The 27,224-nt window shown below is 39.8% G+C and overlaps 1 protein-coding gene across 1 annotated transcript in view; it reads right to left on the minus strand.

Annotated features, from left to right (window-relative positions):
* Agbl1 (AGBL carboxypeptidase 1) overlaps positions 1 to 27,224 on the minus strand; it is a 723,788-nt gene that overhangs the window by 459,629 nt on the left and 236,935 nt on the right. Inside the window, exon 16 of the mRNA XM_087901337.1 lies at positions 20,024 to 20,204. Coding sequence (XP_087757463.1) covers positions 20,024 to 20,204 — 181 coding nt within the window. The remainder of the gene's footprint in view (positions 1 to 20,023; positions 20,205 to 27,224) is intronic.

Raw genomic sequence — 27,224 nt, forward strand, 5'->3', positions numbered from 1 at the left:
ATGACAGGTTATTAGATAAGGAGATGGGGTTTCACAGGCCTTCAGCAGGGAATTTGCAAAAGTCTCTCAAGATATCCTTGTAACTTATATAAAGAAAGATGGGCTCAACAGCAGCCCTAAAATAGATTAGAATGTGGTTGAGTGATCATAACTAAATGGATCTATGTCTTTGGTGATATGCCATCTAGTATATTGTCCTTGGTGCACTCGAGTTCAGCAAATGCATCATTGCCATAATGAAAAGAAAAAGGAAAGTCGTGCCAGTGTTGAAAGTTCCATGTAAATTAGGAGGTAGACAAATGAAGTGGGTGACAGGTTCAAGATCTAAAAGTGGTCTCCGAAAACTGAAATCCAATTGAATGAAATTTGGGTAAGTGTGACTTTAAGAACTTGATCCTGCCAGAAGAGCTACACACTGAAAGAGCAGGAAGCGGTTACGCTAATGGCAATTAATAATAAAAAGGACTTACAGCTTTATTTAACAATAAATGGAACATGAGTTAGCAACATAATTAGCCATCAAAATGGTTTAAGGAACCATGTTTCAAACTTGAGAAATAGCAGCTGTGTTTTGAGGAAGATTATGGCATGGTTACCTGAGAATCTGAAAATCTCACCACAATAAAAATCTAGCTAATCCCAGGTTCCTGAATATACCTATTTATCTTGCAGGAAGCTCTCATACCTTCCCATCATCAGCTGCCCCACCCCACCAACACAGACATATAGATGTTGGCTAACACTTGCTTAGGACCTCGATGTGGATTCCAAACCGTCATCCTGAACTTGAAGACTATACAATAAGTCCCATTTTTTTAATAAATCGGAATTTCTAGTTAGGATCCCTCAGATTACTGCTAATAGTAGGTTCCCCTGTGCATGGTATCTTTTTCCTCCTGCAATATGATCATCATAGACTGCTCACAATCTTATCCACAGGCTTACAGACATCTCTCAGTTAAGAGATGGTCCATAAATAATTACTGGGCAATTGAGTGAGACAATTCAGAGGACACTCAGGGGCAGTGAAAGAATTTAAAAATACACATAAAGGTAAGGAGCAGAAAGAAACATAGCCCCCTTCCCAGGAGCATCCTACCCTGGAGCCCTATCTTATGGATGAGTCTCTCATTGGTTATCCAGTACAAAGTGGTGAGTCACAAAGTCACGTACACACAAAGAACAAAAACAGACTTAGTAGTTTTATTATTTAAGGGTTGGGAATTTAGCTCAGTGGTAGAGTGCTTGCCTGGTTTGGTTCTCGGCTCCAAATATATAATGTTAAATCCATTATTTGAAAAATAAAATTTAAAAAATTCTTCATTATAAACAGAAATTTTCTATTTATTTATTCTATTTATTTATCATAGCAGAGCAGAAGCTTTGAGATGCCTGTTTTAATGCGATTCACATCATGGCTTTCCAGGAAGTCTATCAGCAATGGATATGCCTCTATGGGAAGAGATTAAAACTGAGTGCAGAGCAGGAGGGCAGGCTGTGTGGCTCCATGGCATGAACATCTTAAAGAAACTCAAACACAAGGTGTGAAGAAGGACGAGATGCTGATTTCCTTCAGAGTTCATGGTTGTATGATGAGATTACAGAACCATATTCATCTATAGTTCACACAGTCTTTCTCTTTGGGATGATAGGGATCCAATTTTTGTCAACGAGAAATGACATTTGCAGAAGCATTAGTACAATAGAAGAGTCAACTGTCTTTAGACTAGATTTCAACTATTCTAGGAAACGAGGTGAACTTTTATAAGGACGAGCAAATCTAAATTTTTCCTTCCTCTGTATGATGAAACTCTGAGTTGAAGCGAATGTTTTCTAATACTATTATGGATGTATTATCTATTTGAAGCTCCTTAAGGCCTTACCACAAAATGACAGAGGGGAGCGAGCTATTTCTCAAATATCCATTAAATTTCATGCATTATCTCTCAGTCTCTCAGTGGCCAATTTCCCTAAATAAGAACACCCAATAACTCAGTGTCAACATGACCAGATTAATAGCTAGATATTGGATTATGTTTTTAAAAGTCTTCCTCCACATGAGCTCAGATGGATTCTAGGGCTTTGATTACTGTTGAAGGGAGTCTTGCTGTCTGAGTTTCCAGAGTTACCACCACAAATGATGGGCATTGATGTATGCAGTATCTTTCTGGAGAGAGGCCCAGCCTCATTAGGACTCACAAACATTGCAATTATTTTGTCTTGACATTGGACAAATATAGCCCAAGCTTTGGGCATTTTCCCTTAACATTGCACTTAGGGGAAAATATTGATTTCAGTTCTGCTGACGAGGACTCTCCCAACATCATATTAGCATAGCCATCTCTTTACTTTATGTGATGTCAAAAATCACAATGAATCTCCAGGGAACTTATCAATATCTACAAGTGCTACTAAGCTTACATATTTGCCTGGAATGACTTTTCTTTGTTTTGCCATGTACAGGAGTACATGAACTGCCAGGGAGGGTGTCTTATAGAGGATGGGGCTGTTCTCATCATGGTCATTTGCATGACAATGTAAGCAATCCACCAAAAAAATAGAGCAACAGCCTCTTTTCCTTAACCGAAGAAAAGGCAATGAGGAGTTCTGCCAATGTGAAACTTAGAAAAATATAGTCTAATAATATACTAGGATAAAGAATATTTATGTTTGATTTTTCTACTTTCATCATTCTAACTATAGCTATGGTCTCCATGACAGCTAATATGTAACTTAATTCATATATATTTATATTGGCTACTTTAGTAGACATAGATCATTATTAAATATTAGGGACATTGCAAAATGACTCTTAACTTACAGTGAAACTACAGAGAAAGTGTCATCATCGTTTGCACTCTACAGAAAAGAATACAAAATATGGGTGCTGTACTCTGTCCCTCAGAGTGCATGTTAGAACAGAAGACTTCATTGCTCATCTGCTTTGACTGCCAAGGCTCAGGGCTGATTACCTACACAGGGAAATGTCAACAGCCAGGGGATCTTCCTTGGCCAAGGCTAACCCCCTCTCTGGCTGCCGTTCTACTTTCAGGGACCTTGATAAGCTGTTCCATCTTCAACCAACCATCCAAAGCCCATATAATAATGATTCCATCACAACTCCATCCTATAAGAGCTTCCTTCACCCACTTTAAAAGTATTACTCCCCAGAACACAACAAATAAATCTCCCGCAGCCAGTTATCAGGAGTCCGTTTTCCAAATGATCCAGTTCAGGGCAAGCATCTCAAAAGAAAGCCACATAGGGAGGTAAGTGGAACATGCCAGCCCTCCTGGTCCAAATCGAATGTTCTTGGCCACTGTGTTACAAGCTTCTTCCCAGGAAGGCACCTGTGTCTGCACCTCAGTTAGATTCATGGGCGGGGGTGGGGACATTATCCAGGTGGAGGCATCACTAATGCTCCTCAGCCTGTGTAGACAATGTTGGCCCTGTCCAAATACCTTTAGGAAATGGCCCAGTCTTACCAATTACAAGAGAAACTCCATTATAATATTTTGATGGCTATGTCAAGTTCTAACATTTTCAATAAGAATCTGTTGACTTTGCTGTCCAACAAGAGCAACCTCTTAAGTGAAATGTCTATTGGCACCACTTTGTCCCTGAGTGGAAATGCTAGACTAGAGACATTGCCACTCTGACAAGCCTTCTTAGCTCAAACTCCTGCTGCCATCTGAGCTGACAGGCTTTCAGCATTTCATCCATTTCAATACGGATTTCTTTGAATTCTCTTTCTTAATTTCTTAAATTCTTAATTAATTTCTTCATTTTCTTACTTTGTTTCACGGGCCCCAGACTCACAGTATCATGCATAAGACTATACATAACTGTCTTACAGGACAGAAATTAGTTAACATTATATAAAAGGACATACACAAGTATTGTCATTCACCAGGTAAGTTTATAGGACTGGATTCTAAATTTAACTCTAGCATCATACATCACAGGGATTAAAAACTCTAGTGCCATTCTCAGCATACATTTTTTTCTCTTTTATGGATAAAGAATGGGCTGGACATGCTGCCACACTGAGATGCCTTTTAGCATCAAAGTTACTGAATTCTATAGCCTCTGGTTCTGTAATGATGTAGATAATAAGTGGGCATGTTTTAATTACCCAGATACAGAAGAGAGAAAAAAAAAATGAAATGAAGGAACGAAGGAAGAAAGAAAGAAAGAGGGGAAGAAAGGAAGGAATAGAAGGATAGAAGTAGTGAGTTAAAGAAAGAGAAGAAAGGAGAAGAGAGAAAAGAACTTTACTCCATTACTATCTGATTGAGGCAGTGGCAGTAGAGATGGTAACGAAGGTAGCAGCTGGGCAGGCGTTACTCCATACTATCTATGTCTCTACTCTGTATTTTCCCAGGTTTCAAATGTGGAGATTACTGTCTAGCATAGACTAGGAGACCACAGGTCATACAGCAAAAGAACACAAGCATCTGACATGACATTCTTAAAGAATGATGCTAAAGGTCATGGAAAAATTATTTTCTAGTGGTTTATCTGTCATAAACATTCAAAAATTACTTGCAGAAGGTTTTAAGAAAGTAAGAATGGCATTAGAATATAGTTAAAATATTATGCATTAGGGTCTTACATATTTCACATTCACAAAAAAAAAAAGAAAATGACTGAAATCCACAAACACTTAGAAAGATAGCTACCAGACATAGGATAATCCTCATAGCTGACGAAGAAAAATAACTGTCCATTTCCACTGCTGACTGTACAAAAACAAATGTACTTAATTTGCTTTGGGTTAAAATTAGATTGGCCACTCTAAGAGTTTTCTGCACTGACCTGTATCACTAAGGGATACAGGTGATGCAGCATCACCTGTGCTTAGAGACCCATAGTTGACAGGATAGTCACCTGAGTCCATGCTAGTTTAAGGGACGTTTATCTGCAGACAGAGAAATGGATAGCGAGTCATTCCCGGCAGCTTGTAAACTTTGTTGATGAGCCAACTGAACATGCTAAATTTTGCTGTTCCCAACACAGGGCTGTTGACAAGGAGATTTCTCCAGGGATCCCTTGGGTCAATTTCCTCTTTAAAGACCCGAGGCAGAAGTCAACTAAGGGTGAGTGTCTTCAAAGCACAATGATAACCACTCTAATTAGACATATCTCCTGAGTGGGACATCAGCACAGCAGCGGTGACTGGCGCTAGTAAATTAAAATTTTTTAATCCTGCAGCAATCACTCCCCTGACATGCCCATCCCTCCTGAAGCTACTGTCTCGGTTATTTTTTATTTATTGTAATTACTTTAGTAATAAGATTTGTTTCCTTGTTATTATATATGTGACTGTGCAGAGTAACAAAAAAAATAATAGTCAAAAAGAGTTATGTGCCTTATTTATCTCCTTGGCTGTTACTGGGCCACGGGGAGGTGTGGAGAGCATGGTGGGGGGGCTGTAAATAGAGAAGAAAGTGTTTCTTGGGGCATAAGATGTATGGGAGCATATTTGCAAAAAGAAAGGCAGACAATGAAGGAATACGCCCAATAATTTAGAAGGGCTCTTGGTTCACAGAGATAAATAACTGAGCAATGTCAACCTGGAATGCAGGGTGAGAAGGGGGGATCCTCATGACCAAAGTTAACTGCTCCCTCTGCTTTTCTGTGTATACTCTCTGGGTGCTGTGGAGGAGGAAATAGAACTGGAACTGAACAGTACTGAGGCTATGAAGTGATTTTCTATAGCCAGCCCAGGAAAGGGAAGCTCCTGCCAGGTGGTGGTGGCACACGCCTTAAATCCCAGCACTCGGGAGGCAGAGGCAGGTGCATCTCTGTGAGTTCAAGGCCAGCCTGGTCTACAGAGCCAGTTCCAGGACAGGCTTCAGAACTACAGAGAAACCCTGTCTCAAAAAGCCGAGAGAGAGAGAGAGAGAGAGAGAGAGAGAGAGAGAGAGAGAGAGAGAGAGAGAAGAAGGAGGAGGAGGAGGAGGAGGAGGAGGAGGAGGAGGAGGAGGAACACGAGGAGGAGGAGGAGAAGGAGAAGGAGAAGGAGAAGGAGAAGGAGAAGGAGAAGGAGCAGAAGCAGAAGCAGAAGCAGAAGCAGAAGCAGAAGCAGAAAGAAAGAAAAAGAAAGAAGAAGGAAAAGAGAAGCTCTTTCTGGCTCCTGATGAGGGAAATTTCTCTAGAAACCTGGGCCTCCTGCAATGCCAGCCAAGTTCTGGGTACATCTGGGAGATAATCTTCAAGCTGGGAAAGGAGATCCATGGACCCAAGATCTGGATTATGTTCAACACCCTGAAAACTTATCCAGAAGTCTTCATGGGGGAGCTGATGAGAAGCTGACTTCTCAAGGCAAGAAGTCAGGTTTTGAATCCATTCTGATGGGCCAACTAAGTCATTTAAAGACTAAGCATGAAGCAGAAAAAAGAATATTAGTCTCAATTCCTGAAATTCAAGCTGTCTGTACTGCTATATATTTGCTAAAATTTACTCAACTCTATGGCTACTTTCTGATATATCGCTGATATATGCTACATATGACATCTGGATATTATCAAAAAGAGACTTTCTCACCTTCAACATTATCTCTTCTCTCTGTTTGATTTCTGTGCCACTGGTATGACTTATCTGGGTCTCTTTGAGAAACTGAGGAATGAAAAGCAAGATAAAGATGATTAAACCTGTCAGGCCCAACCACAGAGAAGAGCTTTGATGGTCACCCCTGAGATCCAGGCATCACAGCAGTGAGCGGAACCTCTCTTACTTTGTACCGCGCAGTTTAAAAGTCCTGAGATATTTGATCATGACACTGAACAGGTAAGGCACAGTGGGTAGGGCTTGTGACCCTGTAATAAGCAGAAGGAACAGGGATAGAGAGGTTAGGTAACTGGTCTAAAGTCACTCAGCTGAAAAGAAGTTAAGTCTGACCTCTGGCAGGATCTTTTGATTATTTGGTCAGGATCTACAAGGTATTACCCTTGCCACTACCATAGAAAATAAAGCAGGAACCAGGACAAAGAATGACAAAAACTGTTCCCTTTGAGAAAGGCAATGTGATCTTATCACAGCTCTGATAACAGACGCTCCCTCCCCTCACAAAGCAGAGACGCCCTCCCACTGAGATTTAAGAGTAAGTAACATTTTTTAAAAAGCATCCTCTGTTTTGGAAGGGATATGAGGGCTTTGCTCACTACTTCCAGCCATAGAATTCTTTGTATATTTAGGAGGCCTTGTATTTCACTAATTACATGGTAGATGAAATGGAAGTTGAAAAACCACATCAAGAGTTGTTCCATAACTACTCCTAAGTATATGTTGAAAGAAAGTGTTAGGAGTTGGGGATGCTCTGAGGACACGTGCGTAAAGGGGATATTGAGAATGAAGGATGATGCTGTGAGCCTCCTTCCATCCTGGTCTCCCTGCTCCCATTTCTTTCCCCTTTAAGAAGGCTACAGGGAAGGCAAGACAGGAGAGACACTGGAGTACACTCAAACATCAGAACTTGCTCAGCCAGTGAAGGATCAAACCATTTAACAAAACAAACACCTTTTACCCAAGAGCCTCAGACCCACTTGATCAATGACTTTGCAACCCTGGCTCATTTTTAATTTAATACTTCTGGGAAGTGAGGGGGGTGTCGAAAGCCATAAACTACCGGCACAGTTGGCAAGAAATGGGTACTAGCAGTTGGCAGCATTTATTATCGCTGTTTATGAGGGCATAAATTAGGTTTATGCTGATATAATTAATAACCCTAAATTTGGGAATAATAAATAGTAATATTTATTCAAATCAGAAATGTCTGTGAAAGGCAAATGGAGTCCTAAAGCACCTGACTCCATCTCTATGTGCGGGCAATGGAGGAAGCCCTTGAGAATGCACACCCAGATCTCCTGGCCCAAATTGATGTAGCATTGCACGTTATGCTAATGACTTAACAGCAGGACCTTGAGAGTTCCCAGAGCAAATCATTTCCATTCTGATCTCCATGAACAAGTTCATCAGCAAGATTGAGTGTGTCGATTTTCCCCTGAACCAGGGTCCCCATTGTTCTGAGCTCACCCTGTGCCTGCGGTTTATGCACCGAGGAGGATTGACAGCCACAGCCAACACCACATTTTTTATGGGTTTCCCTGTCTCCTTCCACCTGTCAGGAGAGGTGACAAGAGAGCCACGCAATTTCCCTTTGGACCATGAGAATTATTGACAGACTTTTGCAAAGAAAGAATTTTAGGCAGGAAAAAATTTCTTTGATATCTTTTATTTTTAAGTTTGCATTTGTGCCTTTCATTTTATGAAGTTGTGGGAAAAATACCATGAGATCAAAATATTCCTTTTACTTGTCCCCTCTGTCTAATAAAATGTCTTAGAACACAGAATGGACCAAGAGAGACTTGTATCCTTTTATTTTCCATTGAGGGTGGGAGGTAAATGGAAAAAATTATAGTTCCTCTGACTGGATCAAAGTAACAGATTTTCCCTTGGTTTGTACATCAGCAAGGCAAAGAAAAGAAGAGATAAGATATTCTTCACTCACCTTCCGTCAGAGACCCCAAACACAGGGATACACAAACAGGGTAGGACAAGAAACCAGCCTAACATTTCATCCAAATATTCAAGCTCTGTTCCATAGCAAAAAACCAGAATTATTTCTTAACAATAAATAAAGCAAAAATGTTCAGTCACTGTTAACTCTGATATCTATCAAGAATACAAAGGAATAGAAGCAACCCAAATAAAAGGTATGTGATCAGTCAGGCATAGGGGAATCTCTGTGAGTTTGAAGCCAACCTGGTCTACAGTGAGTCCAGGACAGCCAGAGCAACATAGTAAAACCATGTCTCATAAATAAACAACAACAAAACTATGTGATTACAGGATTTGGTCTTTAGTTCAGTGGAAGAGTACTTACCTGGTTCATGCAGGGCCTTGGTTTGATTCCCAGCACTAAGGAAAAGGATGGAGGGAGAGAGGAAGGGAGAAGGAAAGGCAGAGAAGAGAGAAGGGGAGGAAGAGAGTTATAGGAGGAGAGAAGGATGGAGATGATTGACTTGTCAGTCACCTTTTCAGTCCTCAGGAAGACTGAAGAAGTTCTATTAAAGGAGTCAGTGATTGGCCCAGATTCAACTTTCACAGCTGAATGGGCAAGACCATTAAGTGACTGATGTTCTGCAGACAGGAGCCACAGCAGCGGGGTTGCATTGTCATGGGCCTACACTGAAGGAAGAACTTTGGGGTTCAACCTTCAAGAGACGATACTGCATTTATGTTATCAGCTCTATCAGCCTCTTTCTAGAAAAAAAAAAAAAACCCGACACCAATAACAAAGAACCTAAGTGCTTGTCTTTCCGAGTCTAAAAAGAGAGAGATAAGATCAAAAAGGTATCTTTCAGGGTAGGGAGTGGACACAAAGAGACATAAAAACAGAAAATGTTTAGAAGCAAAGAGATACAGAGACACATGAACAAAGAAAGTGGCAGTAACACAGAGACACATGCTGGCAGGTTGACCATCCTCTGCTCCTTCTTGCCCTTCCCCCCACCCCAAAGAAGAGCCTGATCCTCAGCCCTTGCTTTGTTGAAGGATAATGCAGAACTCATACCTGCAGGCATACAAGCACAGGCCAGGAAACCTATGGAAAGAGGATCGCTCCCTCCCATGCTCTGAAAGTCTTAAAACTATAAATCCTCCTAGCTTAGAGGAAGCCACAGATGCCAAGCTTATTAAGCCTTAGCCTGCTTGAACCACCCAGAAATGAAATCCGGCTCCCCGTGTGTCCTTGGTAATTCCTTCAAGAACATGAACAGTGAGCAAAAGACGGAGGAAAACAGAAGCACTGAGTAAGCATCATACCCACGATGTCAACTGAACCTGGATCCCCAAAGACTAAAACAGAAATTTTCCCTTTTAATTTAACTTGTACTGAAACAGTACTGTAGTGTATACCAATCTAGCACTAATATTTGACTGAGTATATGTCCAAATGAATATATGTTCATTTCTGATCCAAACCTTTCAGAACTTTTTCTCTGCTATAACTTTGCACTTGAGCCACATTTTAGGAGATAGCAAAGTGTTCAGCTACACTCAATGGGAGACCCAGCAAGCAGATATTAGACACATTGTATTAGTAATGTAGTAGAAGATATATTACTTCTCATTCTCTGACTAGAAATCTTCAAGTGTCACCAGGAGAGTGACCTGGAAGCTCTGACGTGGTGAAGTTGTATAACTTAGAAGCTAAACAGAAGCTTTGTAACCAGATGAACCTTAATTCAATTACTGACTCCAAGGCTTACAAGATACGTGGCAGACTTTGGAGAAGGCCCCTCAACCCTTTTGCTCAGTTATTTATTTTAAATCTGCAAATTTTGAGTAATAGGCGAAAGTAGCCAGCTTTTCTGGGTCTTTTAGCAATTAAGTCACAACTATAAAGAGTTACAGTCATATTTGCCCTATCATACTTGGTGCAGGAGAATTATCTGTATTCTGTCAATCATGAATTTTAATAAAACGCTGATTGTCCAGGCAGGAAGTATAGGCGGGTCTACCAGACAGGAAGTAGAGGCGGGGCAATGAGAATAGGATAAGGCTAAGGAGGAGAAAGCTCCCTCAGCCATTCCTGTGCAGACCACTGAAGAGGGAGCATGTAACATGCCCTGCTGAGAAAGGTACGGAGCCATGTGCTAACATAGATAAGGATAATGGGGTAACATAAGTTATAAGAGCTAATAAGTAGCCTGACCTAATGGGCCAATCAGTTTATAACCTTATGGAGTCCTGTGTGTGATTTTCCTTGGGGCTTGCCAGCTGTGGGGTACTGGGGGGGACAGAAATCCCCACAGTTGGCCCCCATGTTACACATACTGATGCAAATACTAAGACTGATCATGCGCAGTGATCACAGGGAGGCAGACACCCAGCTCCACCATCCATTTTCAGCGGGAACATAAACCTATGACCTTCATGATAGAGGGAATTCATCCAAATCGGCATCAAGAATACAATTTACATAATATTTGATTCTTCTATCGGGACATGAAAATTCATTTTAAGGAAATAGTCAAATAAATTCATCAAGAATGAAACAATGCTACCCATCTACAAGTAGTTTATTATGGGGAATTGTTTATGAACTGTGGTCCATCAATACTCTAAGATTAATATTTTCAAAATCATAATGATTTCATTCTTTTCCCTGGATAAATTTTTAGCCTATAAGTTACATCACAAAATATGTTATCTGTGGAAAGCCTAGGTAGATATGGCTATATAAGTAAATATGAGAAATATCTGGTAAACTTGGACTGTACATTTATGGACAAATAACTAGAGAAGCTTTTCCAACACTGTTTTTCTGTGGGATTCGGAAAGACCTTCTTTGTTACAAGATTCTATATGAATGATATTCTTTGGAATTATGCAATATAATGCTCTTGAATTTAGGTATTTTAAATTTTCTCTTTTTTCCTAATTTTTGTGATTGTTCTTAAATTAGCCTACAGAGCTATATATTTCCATTCGGGAGTTTAATACACATTTTATTTTGAAAGATTCTCCCTCTTCCTAGTCCCCCTCATATCCTTGTCCTCACCTTTTCCACTGTACCTTGTTGTCCCCATTTCTATAAATACTAAATTTTCTACAGAGTATAAATTTACTAAATTTCTTTATTTTTATTAAATGTTCATGGGTGTTTATCCATTTGAACGCATGCGCACTGCATGTATCCCTGGTGCCCATGGAGGCTTAGAAGTGGGCACTCAATCTTCTGGAGCGGTTATAGACAGTTATGAGCTACCAGGTAGGTGCTGGAAACTGAGACCAGGTCCTCTGTAAGAGCAGCAAGTGTTCCTAACCATAGAGAATGTATCTTTTGTACCTTTAGAAACAATGAAAATATTCTATTTTTTTAAAACAAAGAATTTACATACTAAAATATAAACCCCTAAGTTGAACGTGAGTGGTTTGCCCCGACAATCTCAACACTTGCAAGGCAAAGACAAGCAGATTGCTATGAGTTTGAGGCCAACCTGGATTGCACAGTGAGTTCCAAGCCAGCCCGGGCTACATAAAACCTGTATCAAATACAAACAAAAACAAAACAAGCCAGATGCTATTGCATATTTGGTAGTTGATTTAGGCGCATCCTATTGTTTGTTAACAAAATTATCTAGTCACACACAAAGCCTAGAAATCCCTCCAGGGTTGGCGTCCTCAAAGGCCCTATTCATAAAAGTCTCTAAAGTAAAAAAAGGAGGCAAGAGAGGGACAAGAAGAACAATTTCCTGTTACCCATTTTCAATCAACATGACTGGAACAGCTGCAAGCAAACAGTAGTTATCAATACATCTTTGGCCTCCCAGGTACCCCAACTGCTGCCCTCCTGCCAAGAAACCAGCAGCAAGGACTAAAGGGTACTTAGCCTTTGGAGGCAAGCCACCCTAGACTCCTTCCTTCATTCTCTAGCCTCTGACTCCGTCCACTGAAACCCCAGTCTAATTAGCTTTCTTTTGCTGTGATAAATATCATGACCCAAAGCGACACGGGGAAGGCAAGAGTTTATTTAGCTTACACGTCTATGCCAGGATTTCAAAAAGGAAGTCAAGACAGGAACTCAAGTAGGAACCTGAAGGCAGGAAGTAAAGCAGAAACTATGAATGGGTGGAACTTCCTGTCTCACTACAGATCGCTAGCTCAACTCCCTTAACTACACAGTCCAAACCACCCCCCTCAGGCATGACACTGCCCTTAGTGAGTTGGGTCCTCCTACCTCAACTGAAACTTAAGAAAATGCCTCACAGACATGGCCACATGCTAATCTAGTCTAGACCATTTCTCCGCAGAGCTTCCATCTTACTGGTGACTCTGGGTTATGAGCTGGATATGTAAGTCTCCACTCAGAATCTTCAACCCCAGCATTTGGAGTAGTAGCTCGAGACCCAGTGTTCCGGCACATAGATGCCACTTTTCTCTTTCCATCATTACATACCTGCTTCTGCAGTTCTTAATCTTTTGTCCTTAATTCTTGCCACACCCTATTGGAACAGTCAGACTTGTACCATTGGTGCAGACCAATCGACCACTGCATTCACTCTTAGCATTCAAATAAACTAGTATCCTGATCATGACGGTTTTACAGCTAGAAAACAATGAATATCTTACAAATTTAATGTCTGAATTTTACTGAACACAACTCTTCAGATTAGCAATGAGACTTACTATTAACTACTGTTCTTTTGGGAATTTCACTTCATATGACTGCTATTTTTCACTTTCCCCAATTTGGGGCATGGACACTTTCTTTAAATTACATTGGAGAAGCTGAAATAAGAGTGAAATGCTTATGAATACTTAACTGAAGAATAATTGATATGATGGAAGATAACTACTCAAAAAAATTAGACCATATTATCGTTATAGTTGTTCTCAGTCTCAAGCGACCAGTTAAGAGACTGTCTCCTGTGGTCTCTTCCATGTATCATACGTCATCTTTTCCCAAAACCCAAATGGACCTCCTGGTTATATCAGATTCCTCTCTGTTCAAGCCTCTCCTCTCTTCCTTTAGGGTATATTGTTCAAAATTCTTTCTCTGTTCCCAAATTTTTCCTGTTCAGGATTATTGACAATGGGAATCATCACTCTACTTAATGAACACAGTCAGCTCTATCCATACTGAGATGTCTTTACGGGAAAGAGCATCACGTATCACAGAGAAAACAACACACACGTGCTGTATAATCCTGACCAGATGAGAAGGCAGCCGATGTAAAACGAAGGCTGAATTTCTCATGAGTCACCATCGCTCTTTGGGAGTTCTTGCTTGTTCACATGAATGGGAAAAATGGCATACACATAAAATAGTTTTCTATTTAAATGCAACAAGTCTGAGAAACCAAAACGTCTAAAAATCCTCAGGGTGGTTGTATATTCAAGATGTTTTCAATACATTGAAAAGTAGAGCTGGGGTCAACATGGGGAGGAAGAAGCACGGGCAAAGCCCAGTGGTAAAGCAAGCCCTCTGTGGCCCTGAACAACCGAAGAAAAAAGAACATAGAATGACCAAAGGGAGAAGAGTACTAGGACAATAAGGATTCACAGGCAACTAAGTGATGTTTACATCCCAAAGTTGGCAGTAACAGGGAAGGACATTGTCTCTCATAGAAAGAGCTGGCAAAGACAGAACATTAAGACCTAAGCCAAATTGGGAATTCAAATTCCATGAAGAGGAACTAATAGTATACCAGTCAGTTGGTTCATCCTGGGCCAAGAGGGCAGAAAACTGGGAAAGGTTTTGCCTTAGCTCATCCTAGGTGCCCTAAATATAAGTGTCTAAGTTAATAAGACTAATTTTAGAATCCGTCTGTGGTGGGGGCAATGCTTTCTCAATGTGGGGAAGAGCTGATACATTAAAACTAAGCAGGTTATAGAGCATACAGGCTTGGTTCAAATGCTTGATATATCCCAAGTTCATCATGTAATTTGGGCCTCTCTCTCTCTCTCTCTCTCTCAATGTGTATGTGCATGGAAGTGTGTGCAAATGTATCTATGTGTGCCTGTGTTTGGGTGCTTATTACCTGCCCATGTGTGAAAGTGTGCATATATAATGAACTATCTGGCCTATTTCTTGTCCATTTCTACCTCATTTCACAGTTTTGCGGGTGTGTCTAGGTTTCCTTATTGTTTTAAGAAACAGAATTTAATACTATGTAAAAACCTCTTCTCCAGTATCCCAGATACAATATTTTAAGAATCTGTGTTTTAAAGACACAAATTCTACCCTGCATCTGTAACACCAGATATTCAACCTACATCTAATACTTAATCTCTTGTGCTCTAGTGTGCTTATCTATAAATTGTCTACAAAAAGACCTACATTAGTTGGGTCATACTGAGAAATAAACGAGACAATATAAGTTAAATAACTAGGTACTTTCATGGGCCATAAAAGGTATTGAGTGATTCTGTTTGCTAGGTAAGGTCCATAAGTGATCTGCTTGTAGTTAGGTAAAGACTTCATAGCCCACAGTAGAATAGACTATTGGCCCTCACTGCTCATGGTCCCAGGATTGTTAGGGTTGTTGAGAATTTTTATGTGATTTTTATAGTTTTATTTGCTCCCTCTGGTACATCCAGCTATTACTTTTTTAATGCCTGGCTGTGTTTGCTTGTACTAGGCCCTCTGCTCATTACTGTTGTTTGTGTGTGTTCCACAATGCCTCTGGAAGAAGATCATCACGTTCAAGCATTGTATATACTCCTAGGATCAATATGCTCAGTCTCCTGTGAATAAGGCATTAGGTTCTGTGTTGGCAATGTGAGAACTATACCATTGCTACCATCATCACCCAAATTTGAAGAATAAGGGTCAGGCTTGACTTTTCCCTCCCTTAGCTCTCTGACTCTTTAGATAGTACCTTTACCTACTTATGAGCTTCGAAGCCATCGGCCTTCTCCTCTATCCCAACTCTATTCTACCTACCAGTCCTCCTTCTGATTTAACCTGAGTTGCTGACTCCCCATACTCCTCTGCCCCACCTTAAGAAGAATTATTTGTCTCAGAACCACTGCATTCATTCAGTCTTACTGAGAACTCAGCCTAATTCAATACATTGTCCCGGCCAGCAGATGGGAAATTGTTTCTTTTGGAATTCATCAGAACAGATACATCTTTGTGTTTGTTTCTCTGTTCAGACTGGAGCTGCTAAGAGATCCTTGACTTGGCAAGACTCGCTATGTTTTTCTTGTTTTTATGTTTTTCTTGTCCTGGCTGTGTCTCCCCGACCACTATTATCAAAATCTCCCAGCTGTCCTCAGGGGCTCCATCGCCACTGCCGCAAAAGGAAACTTCTCTGTTATTGCACGTGTTTGTAAGCTCCATGGAGGTCCGTGATAAGTTTTAAATTAAATGTTTCTTACGGGGCTGGGGAAGTCCATTGATCAGCGAAGCACTGGCCTTGCAAACATTAGAAGGTGAGTTTGGTCCCCAGAACCGGCATTAGAAACAGAGAAATGACAAGTATGACAGCTATCACTTGAAAATTCCAAAACTGGAAGAATAAAAGCAGGTCGATCCTTAGGGTTCCTTGGTCAGTCAGCCTACTTGGTAAGTTTCATAACAATGAAATATAATATGGATGACATATTATTCGAGGTTCTCTAAAGGAACAAAACTGATAGAAATATGTGTCTGTGTATGTATATGAAACATATGTATACAAATATGAATATTGTATTTTTATATAATATACTACATAAGCAGAAATTTATTATGAAAGAATATGATTATGTATATATATGATATAAGTTACATAATACATAATATTTATTAATATTTTATATATATCAAAAGGGTATTTACTAGAATGACTGACAGACTTTGGTCTAAGTAGTTCAAAAATGGCTATATACCAATCAAAAGGCCAAGAATCCAGCATCCATTTAATGAACAAGACAGGATGTCTCAGCAGTCTCAATCTGATATTGGGGTTCCAGGAGAGAAGCTGGATTCAGTAGTAGAAGTAGATTATAATACCAATGATGGAATGTCCCAGCAGCAGGATAGATGAACTTGCCAATAAGAGTGAAGGAAAGCAGTCAAAAAAATTCCTTCTTCCATGTTCTTTTATGTCATTATAAGGCATGTCTTCTGACCTCAAATGATCCCATTAAGATAATTCCTCACAGGTTTGCTCAGACTCTTGGGTTTCAGTTGATCCTAGATGTAGTCAAATTGACAACCAAAATTATCCAGCAAAGATGACATCTGAGGAACAATACCCAAGAGTGTGCTTTAGTCTCTTCACGTATGCACACATATGTGTGCATGAACACCTGAATACACACATATAAACAAACACACAAAGTATAGTTTGAATAATCACTAATATTATTCAAAGGTTATCTCCTTGTTAGTCAGATAAATAAAGAGCACTTCCATCACTTAAGATCTCTGTTAATAAGCATTTTGTCCAGAAAAAAAATCAGTGCCCTTCTGAACATCAGGAACGATACTCTTAAGTAAAGTTTAGGTGAACTGCATCAAGTTAGGAGAATCTTTCTCATGGGGGAGTTCAAACTGTACAGGAAGAATTTGATCTATACATAGAAGACTGACTATAATAGGTGACGTTCAAAGGACAAAGACTGAAACACAATCAAAGTCACACCTACCTAACTGTACATAGGCATGACCTGACGATGGAATATTAATCACAGAAAGAACTTAAATGAAACTTTGGTGTGAGAGAATTGTCTGTAATCTGTCAATCATGTTTTAAATAAACACTGATTGTCCAGGCAGGAAGTATAGGCGGGAAAACCAGACAGGAAGTAGAAATGATGTAAGGAGAGCAGGAGAATTCTGGGGAGGAAGAAGTTGATTCCTCCCACTCCTACCCAGATCACCGAAGCAGCAGGATGTGATCTGCCCCACTGAAAAAGGTACTGAGCTACATGGCTAACATAGATAAAAACAATGGATTAATATAAACTACAAGAACTATTAAGAAACCTGACCTGATTGATGGGCCAATCAGCTTTATAACTTACAAAGTCCTCTGTGTGATTTTCTCTGGGACTAAACAGCTGGGGGATTGGGTGGGGCAAAAACCCACAAACAAGCCAGCCCCTTATGTTACAAAACTTAGATGAAGCAGATGTTAGGTCTGTTGTGAAATGGACTCAGGATCTTGAGGTTCAAGCTTTTTATTGTGAAATGCCATGTGTTCGTGGCAGCATTGAGTCATTTCATAACGATATGTTGTGGCCTACAGATCATTCTATCTGTGGAAAGTGTTATGATTTTCAATTATTCTTCTGCCATACTTGCTTTGTTCAGTCCGAGATATCTACAAAGTGCTTTAGGCTCTGTGATGAAAGATGCTATATAAATAAAAAGAGCAATCAGAGTCATAATAAATAATAGTAATGATGATGAATGCCCTTGTCACTATGAAGAAGCTGCACTGCCATTTGGGAAACAAAGTAACCAGCTGTGAACTGGAAACAATGTGCACACCAGCCAATGGGCTCCACAGTGACCGAAACCCCATTAACTTTGACCAAAGACCTGGAGCAAGTCCTAATTTGGAAGGATGAGCATTTGAAATGGAAAGAGCTTAATCCCTGAGCTTGAATATTACTTTGTGAGACTTCATTTTCTTTTTCACAGAAGTCTATCAGGAGCACACTGTCTTCTTCCACCAAATGAGAAAACTGAGCAGGTCAGATGACATCCAGAGGTCCCATTCAGCTAACACCCCAATCTAATACTCTTTCTAATTTCTTCCTGACTCCACACAGTTACATAGAAAGAAGAGAGCCAAGTTGGATAACAAAATGTCCAAAGGGGGTCATGTCCCTCAAGTTGACTTCCTTTGCTATTTTCCATCCATTTAGGCTGAGAAAGATTTGCTAGTAAAAATTCTTGGCCACTCAAGCAGCAAGCAAGAGATCTACTGTGGACTTGGAGGAACACATGGCAGGAGTCAGACGAACTCTGGGTGGCATTAAAAGACACTCCTCCAGAACATGGTGCAGACTAAGATCCTAGAGGCCTCATTGCTGCTAGAAGAGACTGATAGTCCTCTGTGAAGACCCTGGACTCCTAACCCTCAATGCAGTCAGCACTGAGAAAAAGGATCTTATGGTCCTCGTCAAAAAAAAAAAAAAATCTCCGCGTAAATAAGAAATAAACAAAAGAACAAATCAATGACTAAGCAAGAAAGAAGAGAAGCAAATAAATAAATAACAGCTGTGAACTACTGAACTAACCTATTTGTGCTAACCTGATATACTAAGTACAGACTGATACACTTCCTTTTCGTTCATGTCTTCTTCTCTTCATTTATACTTCTTTCTTTCATTAATTTTTTTGTTTTGCATTTATTATAAGTAATACTATCATAGTTTATAGCTTTGACTGGTCTGCGTTGGCATGCTTTGACACATTTTATGTTTTGGATTTAGGCTGTTCTTTTTATATTTGTAATCATTGCATTCTGAACACTTTAAATTTAATCTGTCTTTATACTTATCAAAAGAAAGTCTGTTGGAGTTGTTCAACGTTTCAGTTCCTTTCCTAAAGGAATTAACCATTTTATTTCCTTGCATCACTCTTCCTTGTTTAAGTCACTTGGTCATTTATAAGCTTTAGTGTTTCATCATGATTTTTTTGTTTGTTGTTTTTCAACACTTTACTCTCACTTTATTTTTCAAACTCTCTAAATTTAATGTTTGCTTCTTTGCTGATATTTTAAAGTATGATGTTCATTTTAGTCTTTGAAATAGTTTTTTTTTCCTCTCAGCATTTTCTGCTCATCTTTCATTTCATTTATCCACAGGGCAGAATTGCTACTCTTCCAGGAAAAAGAGCCACCTATTACTAAATAAGGCATCTAAACATGTATGTGTAAAAGTTAGCCCCACCATTCCCTGGTCATGTGACCTTGGGGACCTCATCTGGGCCTGAGCTCAGACTCTGAGCCTTTTTGACAGACAACATCAAATGAAATAGTCTTGTCCCCTGGTATGTACTAACATACCAGCAGCAGAGTGAAAATGAGGATACCACACTTCTCTTTCCAGGCATCATTTCATTTCAGCAAAATGAAACTCCAGAAACCATAAAATATAACTGAACAAATATTTCTTTACACTTAGAACTAATACTAATATAAAATTATTGGTAGTCAACCAAGTATTGAAGCCTCAGACTGAGCCCTGAAAGGTCCCTGGTTCGCCATGTGATCCGGGTGAGTTGTTGGGACCTGGACACCAGCGTCCTCCTTCATGGATGAAACACTGGAGTAGGTTACCTGGGTAACTGTCTGCCACCAAATGTTTGTGCTTTCACAGATTTCTATTCAAAGAAATACCATGAGACACAAGCAAATATGCATGGAGGACACCGTTAATTATTTCAGATAGAAGAGCCCAAGGGAATTCCCTGGAGAATGCCAAGGCCTCTGCTACTATGCCCCTTGGATAGAGAGCAGTAGTAACTCAAATGCAGCTGTGGGTCCATTACACTAAGCGGGTGACATACTTGCCGTTGATGACACCATCTGGGTTGAGCATAGGGATGATCTTGAACACGAAGTTTTCCCTCAAGAGCTTTGCCACGGGGTCACTGCTGACTAGGAACTCCAAGGTCCCCTTCATCACCCAGCTGCCATTGCTCTCTCCTGGGTGAACTCGGGCTGTGATCACCTGATATGGACGACAGCCTGCAGGAAAGGGGGCACAAGAGATTAAGCCTAGGTATGATTTCCATTTCCATCAGGATCAGTGACCAAAAGGAACAGAATTGTACCTGAAGGATATGAAGTACTAAGCAAGCTGCTTGTGCCTAATGTATATGATCTATATTTATTCATTTTCCATCTGCCTCCAGAAGCTACAAGACTCAGAAGACTGAGGCCATACAGGCTCTAGGGCTATTATCAAAACAAAGTACTTTGTGATGTGATAAAAAAAAAAAAAAGTCACAAACCAATCAGGTCTCCAGAGTCCTTTCTCAAGACGCTGGCTATCAAATATCTTTCACCAAATCGTACCTTCATTATATACCAGCTTTGAGATTTTAAGCAAATAACTTAATCTTTTAGTGGTTACCTCCTCATCTGTAAAATGGAGATATTTATAACAATGGCCTCATGTGATTAGAGAGTCAGAAAACATAAACAGAAAGTGTCAAATATAGTTCCTGCTATTCAACCCATGTTAGCTTGCTCCTTACTCGACTGTGGTCTATACAAAGGATGAAGCCTTCCATTCCCTAGCAGAGCTAGAAAGCAAGGAGAGAAGTTATGGACAGATGATTGAAAGACACTAAATCTGATCTTTGAAAGAAAGGGTGGAAGACCTGTAGTTGCATGATGTGGGAAGTCCTTCTGTATATGTGTTGCTTTTATTGGCTAATGAATAAGGCTGTTTCAGCTAATGGCTTAGCAGATTAAAGTCAGGTTGGAAATCCGAGCAGAGACACAGAGAAAAAGAAGATACAGTCAAACAGACTCAAGCCAACTACTGAGATAAGAAGACATGTAGAAAATGAGGTGATGCATGGCCACATAGCAACACATAGGCTAATGGAAACGGGTTAATTTAAAGTGTAAGAACTAGCTAGAAATACGCCTCAGCCATCGAACAAACAGTGTTGCAATTAATATAGTTTCCTGGGAGGTCTGGGTGGCCGGGAAACGAGAGTGCAGTCTCTGTTTACAGACACACTCTTCAGTTGACATCCTTCACTTGGTAAAGGGAGTAAATAAAGGGAATGCCTCATCACAGGAAGTATACTGACTGGATAGATCTAACGAAGGCGGCATTGATGATGGAAGGGTATGCTCACTGCTCTGCCTTTTTTTTTCTACAGAAGACACCTGAAGCACCTCAGCCTTGAGACGTATTCCTCAGCCTTTTTGGGCACAAGTGGAGTGTTACTTGTTCGCCTGTGTTTGTGGTGCTCAGACTTCCCCTAATGCCTTACACAGGCTAGGCTAGGTTCTACTGCTGCAGTGTGTGCCCAGCCTGGGGAAAGTGCTGTGACTGGCTACTAATGTCTATCCTCCACGGGCTGGGAGACAAAGGAGAAAGGAAGGCATTACATTATGAACTAATTTTTGCCAAATGTAAACCCGTGGCCACATCTGGGCACAGATTTTTCTTGCTCCCTTTTCATCTTATATCCTCGCCTGATTCCTGACTATCCCTAATCTTGCTCTAACAACAATTACTGTTGCTGAGCATAAAGAAATGTAGTATCTAAACAACCTAAAATTTAATATATATATATATATATATATATATATATATATATTACATACAGTTTGAATTAACCACATTAAATGAGGTCTTTCTGCTCTTCAACAGCAGATCTTTCTTGGCTATTTTTTTTAAGGAAACAAAACTTATCTCTTGTTACACACAAATAAATATAAAACAAAATAACTATTGATCGCAGGGCTGAAGGTCAGACGACAGAATATACCAATGAACCTTTAAAATACTGAATTATGCTAATATCACCAATTAAGACATAAAAAAAATCCTCTCTGTCGCTTTCATATTCCTGCCACCAGTCATTGATCCACAGAGGTCTAGACTAGACCGAAGGGGCTTAGATCAAGGCGCCTTTACTGATTACGGCGAGAGCAGCTTGCTTCAATTCTTTGGAGGTCATCTATACATTAGAGGCAATTTTCAGCTACGCATATCCTTAAGCAAGTATCTTGAATCTATTCCAGGAACTGTGGCCGACACTCAGTAGTAAAAAGTCAAATAAATTAAAGACCTTGTTCTAGAAGAGGCCATAGCATTTGTCAGTAGTGACACATGGGCAAGCAAATAATGACAAGGACCTAATGGAGGTGTACACCGGGTACCAAAAATAGGTCTGAGAAGGGAAGGACATTTCCAGGATATGATGGTATTTGGACTGTCTTGAAGCATAAGTAATGTTTTACCAGACAGAGAAGGTTAAATGATCTTCCTGAGAACATGCAACATGAAAAAACAATTTTTTAAAAAAGTCAGTGCACTACAGAATGAAGAGATGCTATGGTGACCGAAGCAAAGGGCTGTAGTTAATGAAGCATGAGTTTACAAAAGATTTCCCCACACATGTATTTGTCAGGGTAGGGGGCGGGAATTACATTTCTCCTGTAGGTCAAATATTCTTAACAATACAGTCAGCATGTCACTGGTAGGCTGTGCCCAGTAAAGGGGTTTACTGCAAAAATGCCAATGACCAATAAAAGAGATGTTTTGTATTTATGACATTAAACATGGTACAAACTACTGGTTGCCTATATATCAGACTTTCTCTTCTCTACTTCTAACTGCCAGAGACCTGACTTGGGACAGGGGTAGAGATTTTTCCCAGAATAAAATACTCAGCTTCACTACATGCTTGTGTGTGTGTGTGTGTGTGTGTGTGTGTGTGTGTGTGTGTGTAGTCATTGAGATAAAAATGTTAGCAGATGGGTCTTACTGGAAATCTGATCAAAAGGGGATATTTACACTTTATAAATAACTACTGCTTGTAATATTTGTCTTCCTCTCTTCCTCACAGATGTAATATCTTAAGGGAGAAAGCCACCTTGAGTATTGAAGATACACAGGAAGTATGGTGAATGTTAGGCAAAAAGAATGAGGGTTCTTGGTAAATTCTATAAGCAGCTACATGCCTTCATTGGCTTTTCCAGTATGTCTGAGCATGTAGAAAAAAAGAAAAGAAAAGACCACAACTTACTGCTTTTCCATGGAAGTGTAATATGATTTCCATTGCATACTGCTAAAATCTACCATGTGAATGTAAGATCATATAAAAGTCATAATATTTTAAATGGCATTCATTCAGATAAGCTTTCTGCCATGAGGTAGAAAGAGAAGGTTATTTGAGATACATTCCAGAAAAGAGCAATTGCAAAGCACTGGTTTCAGAAGAAAGCCTATACTAGAGATGGAGCTCAGGAAGTAGAACGTTGGCCCAGCATGGAGGAATCCCTGGATTCTATCTTTGGCACTACATAAACCTGGGAGGTAGAAATAAAAGAATTAGAAGATTCCTGTCATCCTCAACTGTGTAGCGAGTGCAAGGCCAGTCCAGACTACTGTGAAGCCTTATCTAGGAGAAAAAGGAAAAGACAGAGGAGCAGAGGAAAGCAAAGAAGAGGGGAGTAAAAAGAACCATATGGTGGTTTAGCTTCAGAGGAAGGGTGTGCCAATGGCGTTTTAGAAATGAATTCTGTTATACAGACAATGCATTTGCACAATAAGCAGTCTGGTATGGTGGCCTGGGAAAAGCTTAGAGAGTCATCTTTCCAGGGTTCAAACTTGTCTCATTATTTTTTCACTTGAAAATAATTTTGTCAATTTTGGAGGAAAATGAACACTGGATTTTCTAAGGTTTGCCCAAAGATTTTATTGTAGGATACCATGAATTGGGTTACTAACATACAACAGGGATTTATTTCTCAGCACCCTGAAGGTTCAAACCGATGATCAAAGTGATAACATTTGGTGTCTGGTGATAGCCTGCCTCATGGTTTCCAGAAGGCTATGTCTTCATATGACAGGGAGGACAAGAGAGATCATCAGTATCCATTTTCTGAGAGTTCTAATCACATATAGGAGGCCAGGGCCCTTCTCAAAGGCCCCACCATGTTTTTCACATTTATAATTACAACATGACTTTTGGTGGAAAGTAAGGATTCAGTCTATAACATATTGGGTGTTCATGTATGGTTAATCATTCATTAACAGAAATTTGTAAACATGTTGGATAGGAAAGATGCACCGTTCACTAACAGCACAATTGAAATCAAGTAGAGGTCGGGTTTTTCACTATGTCATTTGTTCAGTCACTTTTATTTTTCCCAAATCAAGCTGTGTTGGCATCCAATACAAAACTTGCAGAGAAATAAAGAGGCTTGATGGGTATGCACCCAATCAGTAGCTTATTTTCAGTTCTGCAATTGCATATTACTCTCTTTGTGCCTTTTAGACCATGCTCACTGGCAAAACATTAGATAACAATAGCAAGTTCTAGCCCCATAAGAAGAAGAAACAAAAATTAGCTTATGCCCTTGCAGATTTCTGATACCAATAGGAGCCAGGTGGCTTCAACTGCCTTTATACCCATTCTAATACAACGTGTGAGTCAATAGGCCCAACTCATGATCTTACGGAGAGGCTTTTGGCTTTGCGTCTGTTTCCCTGGGGGAGTTGAGTGGGCAAATTATTACACTGTAATCCATCACAGTACTTAGGAGGCTGTTCTAGCATCTTGAACATATAAACAGGGGAAACTGTGGGATCTAATGAAGATGTGAGCAGCGTTGCAGTCATTCACATTGGTTTTCCTCTATTCCCCTCTGTGATTTAAGACAATTCTATCGTGATGTTGGTGACTTAAAGGACCAGTGAGCTGCAGCAGCAAATGGCACTCTTGAGAGCTCATAATAGCTAGCAGCTGTAAAGAGCATGGAACATGCATGCCAGGAGGTTTCCCCTTGTAATTGATGATTTGGGCCTCAGTAAATCATTTTTTGCAGGACAAAATACACCAGATACTTATATTCACTTTTTTTCCACTCTGAATTTCTTGAAAGCGATTCAAGGGATCATGCCAACTTATGGGATATCAATAATTTGTCCACATCTTAAATGAAAAAGTTAAACTCTGAGTTCATGTCAGTGACATTGATATCTGTAAAGAAAAATTAGGACCAGTATAGACTTGAACAATGGCCAAGAGATACTAGCCTATTAGCTTATGAGAAGTTGAGGGAAAAATAAAGACATGCTTTTTCACATGTGTACCTAATTATATAAACATTCATTTGTTTTTTCCTTCTTTTTCTGTTCTTACTGACATTCTGCAGGGTAGTGTACATTACAAGAGAAATGTAATAATTCTTTTTTCAAGAGAAATTAATAATTATCTAGAAAAAAAGAGACTCAACACAAATAGTTACCACCCAATGAGAGAAATTTCTCAAAATAGTCTTAAAGTGGAATATTTGTTATTATATTATGAAGAATGCTTATAACTGGGGGTGACATAGACAGCAACCACAGGACATCAGTTAAGGAACTGATATGTAAAAGAATACTATTCAGTCATAGAAAGTATTATGATCTCAAAAATAAAATAATAATTAAAAGGAAAGAAAACACAAAGCAAGTAAAATATATGAGACTAAAGACAAATAATACCTCCTGTATCTTGATATTGTTGATAGGAGAATATATCTAAGATAAGATTAAAACAATGGAAAAAATAGGAAAGAATGTTGCACCAGCACAGTACCCAACTGTATGCAGTTATAATATCTATTTGAATATATGTATAGAGTGAGATGCCCCTGCCAGTGAAGGTCACCTGAGTAATTTTTATGTCTTTTTTATCTTTATCCCTGAAGATGAGTGTTTATATATAAGATTGAAGTATTAACTATATAGAAAAAATATGGGAAAGCAGCTACAAACTAGTCTGCTTCTGCTTCCACAGGCATGCAGCACAGGCAGAAGTTTAGAAAATATCTTGTGGGTTATAGAAGGGACCATAAGCAACCATGATACAGAGGTATGACCTGATAGACTGCCCACTGGAGCAGAAGATACTGAGGTTAAAAGAGAAAATAGCAATAGTCAGGAAAACATGATTTCAAAATGATAGTGTATAAGAACAGTCTTATATGTAGGCAGACATGGTGCTGGAGAAGGAGCTGCAAGTCCTACATCTGGATCCACAGGCAGCAGGAAGAGACTGTGACATACTGGCAAGGTTTAAGCATCTGAGATCTCAAAGCCCACCTCCTGTGACACACTTCCTCCAACAATGCCACACATATGATGTGGGACAATTCTCTATTCTGTAAATCATGTTTTCAGGCAGGAAGTATAGGCGGGGCAACCAGATAAGACGTAGAGGCAGGTCAAGGAAAACAAGAAAATTCTGGGAAGGAGGAAGCCCATTCCTCTGCAGTCCTGTCCAGACACCTAAGAAGCAGAATGTGACCTCCCACGCTGAAAAAGGTACTGAGCCATGTAGCTAACATATACTAGAATAATGGGCTAATATAAGTTATAAGAGCTAATACGAAGCTTGAGCTAATGGGCCAGTTTATAACTAATGAAGACTCTCTGTGTGACTTCTTTGAGACCTAAATGGCTGTGGGAACTGGACAGGACAGAAACCCCAACAAGCAGGCCATCATGTTACACATCTACTCCAACAAGGGCACATTCCTAATAATGCCACTCCCTATGGGTCTGTGGGCACCATTTTTATTCAAACCACCATACCATGTAAAGATGGACATGGTAGTAAGCATGGGTAATTCCAGTGTATCTACAGAGAGATGGAGGTGTAGACAATGGAATCCCTGGAAGCTCATGCTCAAGCTGCTTTGCAGCATGCATTAGAGAAGAAGGGACCCTGTCTCAAACAAGGTAGAAGGCAAGGTAGGGACTGGAGGTGGACCTCTGACCGCCATAAACATTCATTCACACATAAACATCCATAACACACACACACACACACACACACACACACACACACACATATATACTGAAACAAAAGGATACAGGAAAAAAAGCATCATTGGAAGAAGGTTCTAAGTGCTGATGCTTGAATTTCAAATTTCTTCTAAAATCTATGTGTTGGAGGCTTGTTCTCCAGCCTATCGTGATTTCAGGAGGTGAAGGAATAGTGAGGAGATGAAGCTAAAAAGAGG

The sequence above is a fragment of the Myodes glareolus genome, chromosome 24 (assembly GCF_982192425.1).
Source record: "Myodes glareolus chromosome 24, mMyoGla1.1, whole genome shotgun sequence".
Lineage (NCBI taxonomy): Eukaryota > Metazoa > Chordata > Mammalia > Rodentia > Cricetidae > Myodes > Myodes glareolus.